Source organism: Aptenodytes forsteri, unplaced genomic scaffold (genome assembly GCF_000699145.1).
Source record: "Aptenodytes forsteri isolate BGI_AS27 unplaced genomic scaffold, ASM69914v1 Scaffold208, whole genome shotgun sequence".
Lineage (NCBI taxonomy): Eukaryota > Metazoa > Chordata > Aves > Sphenisciformes > Spheniscidae > Aptenodytes > Aptenodytes forsteri.
The window spans coordinates 701,727-718,515 of NW_008794963.1; the positions used below are offsets into that span (position 1 = coordinate 701,727).

General features: G+C 36.7%; 1 protein-coding gene across 1 annotated transcript in view; it reads left to right on the forward strand.

Annotated features, from left to right (window-relative positions):
- Positions 1-16,789, forward strand: part of SLC26A7 (solute carrier family 26 member 7) — a 77,181-nt gene that overhangs the window by 25,866 nt on the left and 34,526 nt on the right. The window contains exons 4-7 of the mRNA XM_019471065.1: positions 4,620-4,784; positions 11,803-11,955; positions 13,374-13,456; positions 15,089-15,236. Coding sequence (XP_019326610.1) covers positions 4,620-4,784; positions 11,803-11,955; positions 13,374-13,456; positions 15,089-15,236 — 549 coding nt within the window. The remainder of the gene's footprint in view (positions 1-4,619; positions 4,785-11,802; positions 11,956-13,373; positions 13,457-15,088; positions 15,237-16,789) is intronic.

Below are 16,789 nucleotides of genomic sequence, written 5' to 3' on the forward strand. Positions count from 1 at the left end.
TCTTTACTGAAAGAGTGGTTAAACATTGGACCAGGCTGCCCAGGGAAGTGGTTGAGTCCCCATCCCTGGAGGTATTTAAAAGACGAGTAGATGAGGCACTTAGGGACATGGTTTAGTGGGCATGGTGGTGTTGGGTCGACGATTGGACTCGATGATCTTAGAGGTCTTTTCAAACCTCAATGATTCTATGATTCTATGATTCTTAGCCCATGCAGCAAATGATCAGAAAGAGTCCCATCACTTTTTGTTCGGTTTAATGGTGAAAAAAAGCCGCACCTTCCAGAACATGGTATTTTGAGGGGTTTAAAATTCATTCTCCAAAACCGAATTCAAGCAGCAGGTAACATGATATCAGCCTTTCAATTGCTGTAGGCAAAAAGTTCAAGATTAGTGATTTCCAAAGAGCCGTTATGTGATAAAAATTTTTACTGGCCATAAAGTGAGATTGACTACACAGTGAGAGTGGAATTTTAACAATAATAAACTGAGCGCGTTGTCATGGGAAGAAAGTATTGCAAGTGGACAAGAACCAAAAGGGCTTGAATTAATGAACATAGAGGCCTTTGCTTTTTGCAATTACTCCTTCCTCTTCTCCTGGATAAATCCCCATTCTCTTCTACTTGTCAGAGTAAAATTATGGAGCAGTAAAGACAGCTGCAAGAAAAGGTTCCGTTTGCATTATCTTTCTTCCATTTTGAACTTTTTTTTTCCTATATTTTTTTTTTAGAAATCCCACATTCCACCACTTCTGTCTAATCACTTGGTTTTATAGCTTGTTTCCATGATCTTTTCTCCTTTACTGCGCATTAACTCAAGGCTGCTTTCCCTCACTTTCTCCTGTGGTTTTTTTTCCTTTCTCTGATAGCTCCTGACTTCATTCACATTAATTTAATCAAGAATGTATACCTGGTGAAAGCAAAATTTATCTCAAGAAAGTTACGTCTTAATGAGCCTTTTTACATGGTGTGATGTCCTGAAAAAGTTGCACAAAGAAACTAGAGCCATGTGCCTTTCAAACCATGTTTGTTACTGTGATTGTTCTCTCTCTGAAATATTCCTTCATCCCCTAAGAACTAAATTTGGAAAAATGAAAAATTCTGGAGACAATCCTAAAATATGTGAAAATTTTGTTCCTTTTACAGTTTAAGAAAAGCCCAGTTTAGTACAAATAATGAAAAGAGAAAGCTATTTGCCTTTGGCATTTTTTTGAATTTCAGTTTTTGCTGTTCTGACAGTTCACTGTCAGTTTTGCCTGGAGTTTGTCTGCATCAAGAAGAAAGAAAAATCATACAATATATTCGAAAATAAGATGGGAAACCTGCAAAAATGAGTATCACAAACACAGCGAAGATAAAGTAGTTTATTAGACATTTCTTTAAGAATATTGAATTTTCTACATTTTGGCTATTGCTTAGTGAGTGAAAGATTTTATGATGTAATGCAATGTGATGCAATTGTGTGCTGTCAGCTCAGCTTAGTTTCAAATGGTGTTTATCCAAAAAGCAGCCAAGCTATATACCTGTTGCCCAGCGCGGAGGGTTAACTGGAGAGTTGATCTGGGCCTGTATAAATGCTAAAAATTTTAAGTATGTCTGTCAAGACAACTCACATGCAACTAGATTTGGGAGGCTTGTGTCAAAACAACTCTTTGCCCCGTCTTGATCTAAGCAGTTTCTGTACACTACTCATGTTGCAAGGACAGCAGGAGTTTCCCATACCAGCGTATGCTGAAAATTACACCCTCCTCCCCAGATGTATTCTGTTCTGGTTGCTTCATTATTAGATCTTCAGCGTGGAAGATATATGGATGCACATTACATTTATTTAACTATAATGTAAGCAAAGAGTAGGATGTACACACTGATGAAGCATGCCTTTGTTTCTGGAAGTCCTGAACTACCTTCTGCAGTTACAGACGTGGGACCAAGCATAGGCTGCTGCTTGTTTAACTGAGTGGCTACAGAAATTGTCTACCTGAAACCATACTCATGGTTTGGATGTATTTTACATAACCCACGGTTATAAACAAACAACAAAAAGTATGTTTGAAATGTGACCTTTTAGTTACTACCTGTGAAGCATCCCCCTAAAATGCTGAAGATTTAAAGTAAAAAAATTAAAGTAAAAAGAAAAAGTAAATATGAGAGTGGTGCTGAAGTTGCTAAGTTGTGCAATCATGACACCATTTCCCTGTAATTCACCCTAATAACTTTCCCTGAAATGCTAGTATTAACTAATACTTCTCTGTGGTATTATGTAGTTCACAGAATTGTCTCTGTGGTTTTGATTCCACAGCTAAATAAACATCCATCTCATTGTCTGGAAACTAAGCTATTACACGGTTAGAAATTTCACATCCATACAATACAAACTGATCTTAGAAAACAAACAAAAATTCACTGTGGAAGGGAGAATTTAATTCTTATTGAACTTTGCTACTGTGAACAATGTTTTAAATATATGAATAGGCACACTGTGAGAACAAACAGCTAAACAAAATATCTGAAGTTAGTAATTATCGGTTTTAGGCCTCACTAACTAAATTACTACTTACTGAGGATATAACAGTAATTATCATTTTTGGGGTCCAATCTTGAATGGCAATCAATGTTCTGATTGTTTGTAGTACAGAGCCATCCACATGTTATTAGTGGGAAATAGAAACAAAAATCTCAAATTTAGTCTCTCAGATGGAAGAGGAAATCACTCACTAGAGGGTTTTGTGGTAAATTAAAAGCCACTCACTTTGGTATTTTTGTTTCTTTTGTGCTATTATACTCGTAGCTCACTGTACACAGGTGAGATTCATGGTGAAAAAATAAATGGTATTCAGGCGTAAAGAGTGATAACATTTGGAAATGATTCTTTTAGCTTCAGAAAAAAAACAAAATAAAGCAAAGGAGGCTGTGATATATTCCAAAAGGATGATATTTAGTATGGTAAACACAAAATAATCCTCTTAGAAAGTATTGTAACAAGCAACTCTGTGCCAAGAGCATGTAACTTTTCAGGCAGAAGAATAGCAAATGCAAAAGATTATGGAAGTAAGAAACTGCTTTTTTATCTAATGAATCTGCAGAACTCATTGTAAGGGGAGATAATTTAAATGTAACTTAATATCTTAATATGGATCAGAAAAGGATTAAGTGTTATGCTAACCACAGTAGCATCTGTAGGTATGTAACAACCTTGTTCAAAGAATTAAGAGCTGTCAAATCTCATTCTTCAGAGGAAAAGAGTGATTGCAGTCTGGGATAAGGGGAGAAAACACAGTAGTACACAATAATACTTTGGGTATTTGTCCTATATTCCTACAAAGTATCCACAATGGTTGTAGATTCAGCTGTAGTCCAGATTCCTGAATTAGAGAGGAATATTATTCTTTCATTATATGCCTGTACTCTGAAATACCTTCTGTAAAAGTAGCAACAAAGCTGAAATAATCTTCAAGGTCAAATATAGCTGAGCCAAAGTCTATTCTTTTTTTCTAGCAGAGAAGTCCAGTTTGTATATGGGATTGTGTTTGTGAAATTGGATGTTGAATTTTTCTTTCTGTTTTAAATTGCCTGATTGTATACACATGTTCTACTTTAAGTTAGTTCAAGTATTTCTCAAATGCACAGGAAGTAGATTTTAAAGGTCTTTAAAATACTTTACTTTTACTATAAGTTTATAAAGTTTGTCCATACAGAACACATAACCGTATAAACATCCCTGTTTCTCTGTAAAGAGATAAGTATTTTTATATCCTCCGTCATCTGAAGCAGCTACTGTTGCTCCCTTACCTGAATACCTGCAAAACCAGAAACCTCAGCGTATGAGGATGATGTAACTAGAGGTAGTGGACTGGTGATACTTGACGTATTTGATATTATGATATTGTAGCATGAGAGCACCAAATATTATGGTATATTGAACCGTAGGTGCAGGGTCAGTGGGATATCAGGAGGCTAAGGGTCCGCCGGAGGAGCAAAGCAGTTGTGTGACTGCGTGGGAAGGGAAATCTGATGATGCAGCAGCCTGGGGCAGGGCAGGGCTCCGCAGGATGATGGAGGTCTCACCATGAGACTCATTTCTGTAGTTTTAGCACCTAATAAATTTAGTAGCTGTTGAAATTACTAACTTGGGAATCCTGATATTGACAAGTTGGCAGTCGGTAAGATGGACCAAGATACAACCTTTTGCTTACTCAGGCTGAATAGCAGTGAAGCAGGAATGAGTTGTAGCACCACCTTCACCTTTTGAGTTGCTTTACTTCATGTTGCTGTGTTGAGTTGATATTTTTATTGAGTTGATGTTTTTATAGTGTTTATTGTGCTCACGTATTTGAGTGGGAGAGAGTACTAAGCATTGCGTGAAGACAGTTTCTCTGAGTCTGCTTTTGTTACTAAACTAATGTTAGAGTCTGGTAAACTGGTGATGTGAGTAAGATAATGCAGGTAAACCCACAGAGCTTCAGTGGGTTCCATTTTCAGCTATAGTTGTCCTTCAAAGGACTTTTGCTTTTTATCTTTATCTCATTGATCTTACAGTTTATTAAAAGGACCCTGGCTCATTGTCCTGCCACCAGGAAGCTGTATTTTATTATAACTGCCGATACTCATGCCTTTGCCTTTTAGGTAGCGATGTTTATGCTGCAGTTGGGCAGTGCCACTTTCTTGTTAACAGAACCAGTGATAAGTGCGATGACAACAGGAGCAGCTACACACGTTGTGACTTCACAAGTGAAATATCTGCTGGGAATGAAAATGCCGTATATATCGGGACCACTGGGATTTTTTCATGTGAGTTCAGTAAAAGAGATGGGTTATTCCATTAGCTAACATTTTCTTAAATAACTGCACTATTTGGCTATATATAAGTGTAAGAAATTTGTTATGCATGCATGTGAATGAACAGAAGATGTAATACAAAAACCTTCACCTTGCTAGGTCTGTTTGTAAGACCAGATCAGGAAAACTTGACGAAGAATTAGCCGGAATGGGTCTTATTTTGAAAGGATACTGTAATCAATTTAAAATATGTGTATTACAGCATCAATAATTCCATTTATTATCCTAAGCAATTACACACTTGTACAGGGAAGGTTAACTCTTTCTGGATCAGCATGTGGGAGGGATATATCCAAATATCATTCTAAATGTATTTTCTTCATATTTTGCTGAATGAAACCTGACCATCATTGTGACAAAAGGAAAATGACCCACGATTTGTGGATCTCCTATGCAAAAATTACCCTAGATATGTTACTTATTGCTTTATGCTTTGCCATAAACACAGCAAGTGTACAGCTTTAAGGTAATTTTTATAAAATGTATACAGCCTTTCATATAGTATCATGGTTACTCCCTTTGGAAAGTAGATATTGTTGGCTGAAACCTTAAAGGGCAAAGTTGTATAATCTTATTGCATAAAAGATATGAGAACATATTCTTTACAGTAACTTATTCCAGCAAACCCTGAGTTTAGGTGCTGTGAGCATAATCTCTTGGCAGCAGCATTAGTAGTATTACAATGGTATCTGTCAGAATGATGTTTTGCTCATAATAAAACTTTATTTACTTGCTGAAGTGATATTTACATTGCACCGATAGCAAGAAATTAATTGATTACCAGATGAAGTGAGCCTTCATCTAGTTAGCCACTATATTAAGACACCTTATTTAAAAGCACTGACTATATTTTCTTGCACTGCACTGCTCTTTATTTTTTCCTATTATTTTGGGAAATTTGTTAATGCGAACTCTGTGTAAGGAGATGTTGCTTTTTAGAATGTTATTTCACAGTATTATAAATTTGATAACATTTCATATGGATAATCCATTGGTAAGTTTTTTACAGGACCAATTTATTAATGAGAATTAGGGGCATATAATAAACACAAGTAATTTATCTTGTTGGGACATAACTAAAAGTGTCATAGCAATTTTTTTGAGTAGTCAGTTGGCCTGTGAGATTATTACAAATGATTCATCATATATTAAAATATTTTTTAAGTCTTTAAAAACCTTTTCATAAATACTTCTTAATATAAAATGTGACTAGCCTCTTTTTCATGGCGTTTCCATGGAGACTATACTTACATATAGGAATATTGTCATCTTGTAGAGATGACTGGTGTTAAGTACCACAGCCAAGACATAATCAAAATATACATTATGAGCAATAATAAAGAACAGCAGTGATACAAAGAAATATTTCCACATTGGTGGGCTGATTATATCATAAATGATGTCATTAAAATACTTTGAAAGAAATCTGTTCCCTTATCCCTCATATTTTTTAATCTATCTGAAACAAGTTCTTTGCCCTTCACTTCACTTTTGAAATCAAAGCCCTTTGCACATTTTCCAAAGAAAAATTTTCCTGATTTTTTTAAGGTTTTGAATTGCTCTGTAGAATTGTGTGAAAACAAATGAACAGACAAAAAACCCTCTGTACAACTTAAAAGAATAATAAAAAAGTCTCCACATTTAGAAGGGACAATTTTACCGTACAAGTATTTTAAAAGGTTTCTGGTATCTGTTCAGACTTATGGGTTGCTTTAAGAAGGTCCAGTATCTCAGTCAGAAGCACCAGATTTAGATTTTAACAATCATTTTTTTCTGTGATGGTAGTTTTATATGAAAATTATACTAATTAGATATATGTTAGTATGCACATGTTACTAGAAAGTGAAAGGCAAATTTGGCATGTCTATCCGGACATGTGCTTTACTCCAAATCGTTGAAACCCAAAGACTGGTATTTTTGCTTACATTTTTTTTTTTCTCCACTCCAGAACACCTCCCACTCACAAAGCTGATTGCTTCGCCTCAGGCAGCCTTTGGGTTGGCAAAGCAAGAATAAGAATGTTTAATAAAGTGTGATAGGAGAGTTGAAAGTAAAGCAAGCTAGTGAAATGGATTCTTTATAGCAAGTGAGATCATGATTAAATATGTAAAAATGAGCTTTTTATATGGAGAACAAATCTACTACACTGGCATTGAGCCTATGGGATTTTTGTGTTTACACATAGTTTATGTAATTTATTAAATTTCATTTTCCTTTTACGTGGTTTGTAATACTGCAATAGAGCTGCACATTGCAGCATCAATTGGTATTTTACAAATGGGAAAGGCAAGGTGAAGGTGAAGAAGAAAAATGGTGAGGGAAGACTACGTGTGAGATCTAATTTTTACAAGGGCCAAGAAAAGTGTCATCAAGTTTTACGTAATATCTGACAGCAGAAAAACATATCTATATTTGCCCTTTATCCATGTGTAGATATATTTATCCTTCCACAAGTTTCTGAGAAAATGCAGCACTGCAAAATGAACTCCTGCAACATAACAAACCTACTTTGCAAAGCGGGATCTTTTGTGGTTGTGTTGCAAGTTTGTTGCAAAATCCTTGTGGTTGTGCTGCAATTAGCCAAAAAAACCTTCATGTTCCTGCTATCAGGCCTTTTTTTGTTCCTTTTTTTTCCAGTTTGTTCCCTATACAGTTCACAAGAATTGCCTGTACTTTTTTCCCCACAGTATGTTACATTTGTCTAACAAACATCAGAATGAAACATTTTTGAAAATGCAATGAGGTCATCTACTGTTAAACTTTATTAAGTATTTTAACTAATGTGTTCCTTTAATTCTTTTTTTTTGCTTCAGCCTCTATACTCATTTTAGAACTAATCTTCTGGGGTTTCATGCATACATAAAAAAAAAAAACCTCAGAGGATTTCATTATTACATGTTCTTTCTAGAGTATAAACCATTACAATGTTCATTATTACCCTATGAAAGTATGTGAAAATATAGTGGAACTCAAAGCCGTTAATTTCCCATGAGAATAGGGACATTCAGTGCCTGTATAGATATGTGTGCAAAGTTAGAATATTGCTTTTTTCACTTATGTGCAAATTTATATCAATTGCCAAAACGTTCACTGATTCCTCATAATATTGTCAGATCATTTCCATAAAAATTTTTACACAAAACTAGCAATAAAAATGAAAAACAAGAGGTAAACAGCTCAATATATTATTGCTGTATTTTTAAATTTTGTTAATTATATAATGACACAAGAATTTGCTTCGTACACTGCAATATCAAACTAAATTCTGCTACAGAATTTCTACATTATTTCAGTAAGGGCATCATCAAAATATGTGAAATACTGAATTCATGATGATGTTTGTGATTAAAAATTTACAAATATTTCTTTTGAATCCGATATCAGTGCTATTACAAGCTTGAGCTTTAGGTGCTTACATTTAGGATTTACACTTTCACCTCAGATGAGTACAGTAACTGACTGGACAGTATAACATGTAAGCTGTATAGTATAGAGAGAGAGCTATAGTATATGTTAACCACATTCATGTTAAAAGCCACATGCTCCTTTTTTCTGAAGACCCTGTGAGTGGTTTGTGAAATGGTCTCCTGGCTTTGCCGGTCATATAGTGAAATGGGTGTTTTTAGGTTTTCGGAGAATGGTTACCTGGGAACAGACTAGTCAGTGGAAGCTCTTTAGTCTGATGTAATACCCGATTTAATATTTATGTATTACTGCCAGAATTGTTTCAGTGTACTACAGACACTTTGGGGATAGGGCTGTTGGTGTTACTGAACTCGTACGAGCTACGAAGCATTGGTAGTCCCATTCTTTTTCATTTATTGGCTGATGTAGACTACACACTGAAGGGTATGATTTGAAGAGCAACACTCAGGAATACACTAGGCAGTTCATATAAAATGTTTGTTGCAAAGTCTGAAAAAGCTATGACAAAGGTCTACAAGATTTGGCTATATATTTTAAAAATTAAATGGAAGCTTCTTTTTTAGTCAATTTGTAAAGAAAGACAAATTCTAAAAGCTTATGCATATTTCTTTGTAATCCTTCATTAAAATTATTCACCCAACCTTATGTCTCACTTTGTCTAGGAAAATTAAATTCAACGCCATCAACACGGATAGCTAATGCTGACACTTCAATAGACACATTTCAAAATAAACCCACATCTCTTTGACTTCAACTATTAGGAATCAATCCATTTCTTCCCTTTTCTTACCACTTCACCTTAGATCTAGCTCAGCCTTTGGTGAGTTTGTGGGCACAGTTTGCAATACAGTTTTCCAGATTGCCTCCTTTCGTCCTAATTAATCACAGCTTCTGCTTGGGCACTGCACCAAGTCCTGTGCTCTCTTGAAAATGCATTCTTGGAAAATTATGGGTACAGAGACTAGTCCCAAGGCACTCAAGACACAATCCACATTGTCTGATTACAGTGGGGCAATATGTAGTTAAAAACTGTGATTTCATTACCATTCTTCAGATTTATGACATGTATAGATCATATTATTTAACAAGTTGATTTTAAAATGTTTTCCTGGGTTCTGAGAAACGTTTGTACTGGGTTATACTGCGCATCCTTAATCAAAAGTCCAAGGGCTAAATTTCAAAGGCCTGGACTAAATTTTCCTCTTTATGAGGAAAATTACCTTTTGTCTTTTTTTTTTTCTGCAACCATTTTTAGAGGTGTTTTAATTTTTTTTCCCCTTTTATGAAAATATTCTTAGGGTGAGAGAGGAAAAATTGGAAGTTTTTTGTAATTTACTCATTCTTCAAAATGAGCATAATCTCTTCAAGGAGTGACAGAATCAGAATAGTGGAAAAAAATAGTATCATCATATTGACCACCTTTCTGCTAGAACAGGGTTCTTTCCTAAGATAATTTTTCTAGTACTTTTTCCTGCCCAGTATAAATATATGTATTTAAGTTCCAAACTGTCAAACCTTATTAGCATTATACATGTATTTGAGAATAGGTTCTCTGGGGCAGAAAATAATTAATCATTATTTTGATAAAACTACAAGTGTCACTTTTCATTTAGTTTAGTGGTCATCTTATTTGTTGCCAGAGAAAACACCTTTTTTTTTTAATATTATTTTTTCAAGCCTCAGTTGCTTGATTTTATTATCCTTAATACTGTGGTTTAAAAAGAAGTTACTTGTGATGCAGTCTAAATCTACATCCTAGATTTTAACTTCTGTTCTCTATATGGTTTACATTTCAGGCTACACAATAATTCCAAGAATATAAATGCAGAATTCAAGGGACTGAGCCTACCTTGTTTTTTTCCCCTGCAGCTTTAGTAAGCATGTGTATTATATCTATTTTCATGCCTCTCTGTTCCTCCAGGAAATAGACTATAGCTTTTATTCATGAGGCCTGAAAATAACTTGTGATAGGCGTCTGGTTATTTCTCTGTTTAGTGGGACAGAGGTTTCCTCTACCTTCCTTCAGCCCTTCTAACCATTCCAGTAAACTTGTGAATTTTTTCATTACTTTCTGTTAGTCTGTTATGATACCGATTTATGCCTCATTTTCTGGACCCTCAAATTCAGAGTAGAACTGAAATTACAGTTCACTGGTAACTGTGGCATCTGTGCTGGTGTGAAGGCAACTGCATTTATCTGAGTCTGTTACTTACAACGTTGTATTCTTCATTAGATCCTTGTTACTCATCACCATTGGTCATTCTATTCCTGTTCTGTATTTCTATTCCACATGTTCCTTATATTCAGCACCATATTTCCTTTCTTCATCATAGACCCAACTATATTGTTCTGTGTTTTACAGCATGTTGCACCACACCTTAAACTTTGAAAAGCTGTGGCCTTCCCATTTGCAGCTCCCCATAGCTCTGCTCCAGTCTCCTCTTTCTCTTCTAACACTGCAGTCTGCCTCTCACGTGCAGTGATGTAACCATTCCCCAACATCCCAGAGCCCGCTGTGGCAGGACTTTGAACCTCATGGTCCAGCATGCCTCACCCCTCGCACCCGTGCACCTGTAATTCCCGCACCTTGCCATGGAGAGTTTCCCCTGGAAAGAACTTGCCACTGATGTGTGAATCACCCCTGCTTCCCCTACTCTCTTTTTACCTCTTGCTTTGCAGCTTTTAACTTATAAGTTTATGCTAGGGAAAGAAACAGGGCTTAGTAGATAATATTAGTTATTTAACTAGCCAATAACATACGTACACAAAGCTTGACAGCTAATTAGTGTGTGCAGCATCTGGACCTGATCAACGCATGCTCCATGGAGCACTGTTTGCGTAAATGGGCAAGAGCAACCAACAGGGAGATTGAGTGTGCCCTGCTGACGCTATACAGTTACTCTGGAAAAGTCTTTGGATGGATTCCCTCATGCACCGGAGAGGATGCCCTCAAGAGGATGATCTTCTGGGAAAATTCCTGTTGCTTCTCTTTCCATCCAGGCACTACTGCATTTTTCTTTCCGTTTTGGATCTTCCTCTCTCTCCCTCTCTTTCCCCCTCCTTTCTGTCTTTTAAAATTTTTCCTCAGAAGTAACTTTTACTATTAGAGTTGATGGATGCTATGAGCTATGGACACTGAAAATTAATCTTTGTGTGTGTAGGTTTCTCTCAACATTTTTGTGCAACACATTTATCTCACTGAATTTAATGAAACTGAATAAGAAAAAGATAAGTATCACATTTACTGGAATTTTCTTGCTTGTTTCTACCAATAGAAACTTGTAAATTCATATATACAAATATTCACTGCATTTTTTTGAGTTTTGAAAAATCCATAGTATTTTAGCAAATAATTAAATTGGCGATTTTCTTCCTTGCAAAATCTTAATTGTTGGCGAGTTTGTCAGATGACTCAGCTCCTGCAGTATCGATTCAACTCTCACAGATTATTTGAGATGTCTGAAGTTGTGTAGAATATGCCATAGCATGTAACCCAAAATGATATATTTTTTGATCTGTGATTGTTATTTGCCATTCACTGTAGATTTATGCCTACATATTTGAGAATATCAGATCAGTTCAGTTGGAGGCTTTACTTCTCTCCTTGCTGAGCATTGTGGTGCTTGTTCTTGTTAAAGAACTGAATGAGAAATTTCAGAGAAACATTAAAGTTGTTCTTCCCATCGATCTAGTTTTGGTAAGTACAAAATCAAGCACCAGACTTTTTGCTTTACAAAGCTTTCAGTGGTTCAACTAGTCTGCTGAAGTTTACTGTGTTTTCTATAGTTACCCACAGCCACACCTGCCACTTATTAAATATGGATAGCTTTTCATGGCTGTATTGTAAATGTAAGAACAGGAAATAGTTTGGTTAAATAATTAAGAAAGAAGTGACATACATTCCCAATTTGTATAATATTTTTCACGTGTTTACTACTTTTTCCATAATCACATGAACATGAAGCCTAGAATGCTAAAGTGTAAGAAATTTGAAACAGAAAATGAAAAGTAACAGGCACATTGTAACTCAAGGCAAGTCTTGTGCTGGGTAGTTGTGGCTTAGATGTTGCTTGTTATTTATCTGCAACAAAGTTAAATACCTAAGCTATTGCTTTCTGTAATTTTACTTACAGTTTTCCTTTCACATGGCATACGCTAGATTGAAGTTAGCTGTTGCGTCGTAAATCCCTACTTTAAGGATTAAGCTGTAGTCAGATAACCAGCACCAGGACAGAAGATTTCTGTATTTCTCTAGACCTCCAAAAGAAAATAAAAAAAAAAATGAAGGGAAGGTGCTTTTCAGAGTGGATCATCACAATTACTCTTCTTTTGCTGGAAAAAAATTATTTACAAAAGAGGAATTTTTCCTGGGCAAAATGCTGGAAGAGAAAGTAGTGTGGTTCTGGTTCCTGCTCTAAGATCTGTTTCTGTGTTGCCTTTTAAACAATGCTGGATAAAATGTGCCAGCAAACTGAGGATCACGGACTGGAACCTGTGCCTGTTCTATTGGGATTTGTGTGTCCATGTCATAAAAAGTATGGGAAGTGAGTTTGAACCTCCTCAGGGCCAAACTTTCCACTCCCTCAGCAACATTTATACCTGCAGGAAAATAAATATAAGAGGCAGCCACATCTTCTGCTATGTTTTGTGCTGAAGTCGACACTGCCAGTCTGGATTAGATGTGCTCAGAGAACATCAGCTGAATCAGACCACTCAGGAGCACCTAAATTATGAATTATTTTAAGCTGCTCACGTGAATGGCAGTGCTCTGGGGCGCGTGTAGCATAGAGGCAGTTTGGACACTTGTTGGCAAGATTCCTGAGGCTTTACAAAGACTCGTACAGATCCCTTTCATTAACACAGAACGTCCAAACTCCATCATAGTCCTTCTTCAGCCACCTTTTCTAAATTCATTACTGTGTCCAGATCTTAGTTTCTTTTGACTCTCTTCCACATTTGCGAAAGTTTTCGTAATAATATTTCCCTGTCTTACTGGATTGATCTAAGGATAAATGCATGAACACTGTCATGTGCTTAGGTATGGCAATGATAGGGACCATGTGAGAAGCTAAAAGCAATAGAAACATAACATCTTTTTCTGTGTTGAATCAATAGATAATTGCTACATCCGTTGCCTGCTACTATGCTGATATGGAATACGTCTATGGGCTAGAAGTTGTGGGACATATTCCTGAAGGGTAATGTGGTTTTTATTAGCTTGTGGCTTTTAAATATGTTTACTTCTGAGAACAATCTCTGAAGAGGTCAAAGTAGTTTTCTGAAATAAGAAATGGCAAAAATCTGTTACGTTCATTTCTAACCTCCTCAAATACTCTCTCACAATTCAACCCCACGTTAACAAGGTATATATCTGTACAGATAGCATCATAAAAATGCAGACTTTCTTGTACATTTTCATAGCTTTTTCATTACTTTATGGAATAAAAAGTAGGTACTAAGTACCTGATGATGGCTGATGGATGTATGACAGGAGGACAGAGCACTCTCTACAAGATTATTGCAATCTGCTTTTTGAGGGTTGCCTTGGGTTATTGTAGCAGAAAGGACTTGCAATGAGGTAAGGCTTGTAGATTACTACACTTCATTCTTCTCCACTCACTTATATAGTAATTTTAGAAAATGTGCTTTCTGAGGAAATGTAAAGGATTTAGGTATGCTTAATCTAGAAAAGAGCATTCTGACTACAGACACTGATATTTTTTTCTCCATGACCTTGAAGAGAAGGAAAAAAAAAACCATTCAGTATAATCAGCTGGTAAGAGAAATTAGATTAGATGTCCGAGAATGTTCAGACTCTAATGGTTGGTAAGGAATAGCACAGCTGTTGTGTAATCTTCCTTTTGGAAATTTCAGGGTTTCCCTAAATTTCACAAAGTACAAGTCCAAGACAGCATGAGTGCATGTGTGCAGCTTGCACTGATAGAAATAAAATAAGGGAAGTCACCGAGAAAGAAAATTGTTTTTAGGTATTTAGGGCATGCTATTACATGTTATGTATCCGAGATTAAACAGGGCTAAGTGTGCCCTTTCGATATGTGTTGTGAACAGCTAAACTGAATTGGTGCAGCTTTAATCAGGAGCTTATTTTCTGTCTAACCTCACAGGAGAAGATTCTGTGTGTTGAAAAACACAAGCAGAAGCCTGGATCATTCCTATGTAGTTTTAGGCACTTACCTGAAATATCTAACTAACTGCCTTGTCAGTGGAGAGCATTAGAAACCTTCAGAGTGTGGTTTGGCTCTTAGGTGGTGTGATTTGTGCTCTGGAGAGACTGAAGTCTTTTCGTGGAGTACAGAGACAATCTGGGGTGATTCGATTCTTAACTGAGGCATTTCATTGCAGTCTCATTAGAAGGTCTCCATTAGATGGGATAAATGTCCATACTCTCCATCACCTACAGGAATACTAAATTGTTTAAAAGGTTTAAACTTCACAGGAAAGCCAACTATAAAAAAACAATTAAAATACAGTAGAGTTTCTTTTATTGCGCATTACAAAATTAGGGAATGGTTGCTGATTTTATCTGTCAGTGGGGGAGCTAATTTATAAGGATCCCTTCATAATTTCTCAAATTGAAGTTTACAGATGGAATACTCCATCTGAAACTGTTTCATCTTCCTGTACAAATTCTCTCCTGCAGTTCTTCACAGATGTTATTAATGTAAAATATTGAAAAATGTCACCTTCCAAGTATTAAAAAAAAATCAGCTGTGCATGCAAAGATTGTTGCTCTTGTATTTTCATGAATTGCAGGTATATTGAGGTAATGTTCCAGGCTTTGCAAAAAGGACTGTCTTTATTTTTTATAGGTTACCATCACCGAAAACACCACCCATGAACGTCCTGCCTGAAGTAGTCACTGAAGCTTTTGGAGTAGCACTGGTTGGTTATGTAGCATCACTAGCTCTTGCCAAAGCCTCTGCTAAAAAATTTAAATACACTGTGGATGATAACCAGGTAAAGCTCTTTCTCCTTATTGTCAGTAAGCCTTGAAATTGCTTCACCATTCCGGAAATGTATTATAGATGAATGGCCAGTAGGAAAGGGTGAGTCCCCATATGGCATCCTGAGGTCTTCCAGTGATTACAGTAAAACCCAAATCTAGTCCAAATCAGCTTTGCAGAATGCCCTAGTTGGTTGAGCTGCTCCTTTTGGGGAAACGCATCCTCCAGGATAATCTCAAAGTACTGCATTCGGTGCAGCCAGCAGCCAATTTGGTTGTTAATGCATTTTTCCAGTGTTCTAAGACAAGGCAGCTTCTCCTCTCGCAGTTGAGCTCTTAAAGACCAGCTAAGACGTTAAATCAGCCACTGATTAAAGAAACAAAGCAGTTCTAAAAATAAATTAGGTACTTATAGCCCTAGGACATATCTGATATTATAAAATGAAGCTTATGCAAAGTAGAAGTCTCATTTGAAATAAAAGCTTATTTGTATAGAAGAAGCAGAGTGGGTTCAGACAGTGCTGCCAAATTTGCAGCCACAGCAGCTTCCTGTGCAGAGTTCCACTTTACAGTGGGCAAACTTAAATAAGAGTAGGATGTTTACTTTCTCAACTACCCCACTGCTGGTCATGGTGGGTGGGTAACTCCAAACCAACTGGAAATCTGTGGAGACAATTATTCAAGTACTGTGGTAAGAAACACTCCATTTTAGATAACTGGCAATAGTACTGTGTGATGAAAATGCTGCCTCCACCTCTCTGTTAAGTGGTTTGGGATAAATGACATAAGGTTGAATGAAGAACAGTTGGTTTTGCAGCTGGGGGTCTATTTGAACACCCTATCTAGACAGGTCAGTCTTGCTACATCAGTGCATGTCTTTTACCACTCTTTGTGTCATTGGAAACTATGGTGGGAATGTTCTTGTCTACTCAGGTCTCTAAAAATTTTTTCAGAATGAATATATTGTGCCATGAATTTCTGTTGATGCTTCAGAGTTTTCTAGGGAGCAAAGGGAAAATGCTTTGAGCTTACTACAAGTCAGGCTTCAGGACAATATGCTGTATTGTCGCAAGAGCACTAAATGGAGCACAGCAACCTGTATGTCTTTCTGCACCTTTGGAAAACTTGTAGCTTACACAGCTTAATTACTGAGGTGTTGGAAACTATGTGTATGTCTGCATCAAATAATGGAGAAAAAGAGCAAAACCTCCATGAGAACAGAGGCTACAGTGGCAGCAGGGTGGTGTAGCTCTATTGCATTCAGGGGCCAGGCATAGGGCTCTGCATGGTGGCATGTGGGTGTGCAAGGTGGTGCTGTCCTGTGCTGTGAAGACAAACATGATCATAGAATCATAGAATCATTAAGGTTGGAAAAGACCTCTAAGATCACCGAGTCCAACCATCAACCCAACACCACCATGCCCACTAAACCATGACCCTAAGCGCCTCATCTACACGTCTTTTAAATACCTCCAGGGATGGGGACTCCACCACTTCCCTGGGCAGCCTGGTCCAATGTTTAACCACTCTTTCAGTAAAGACATTTTTCCTCACGTCCAATCTAAAC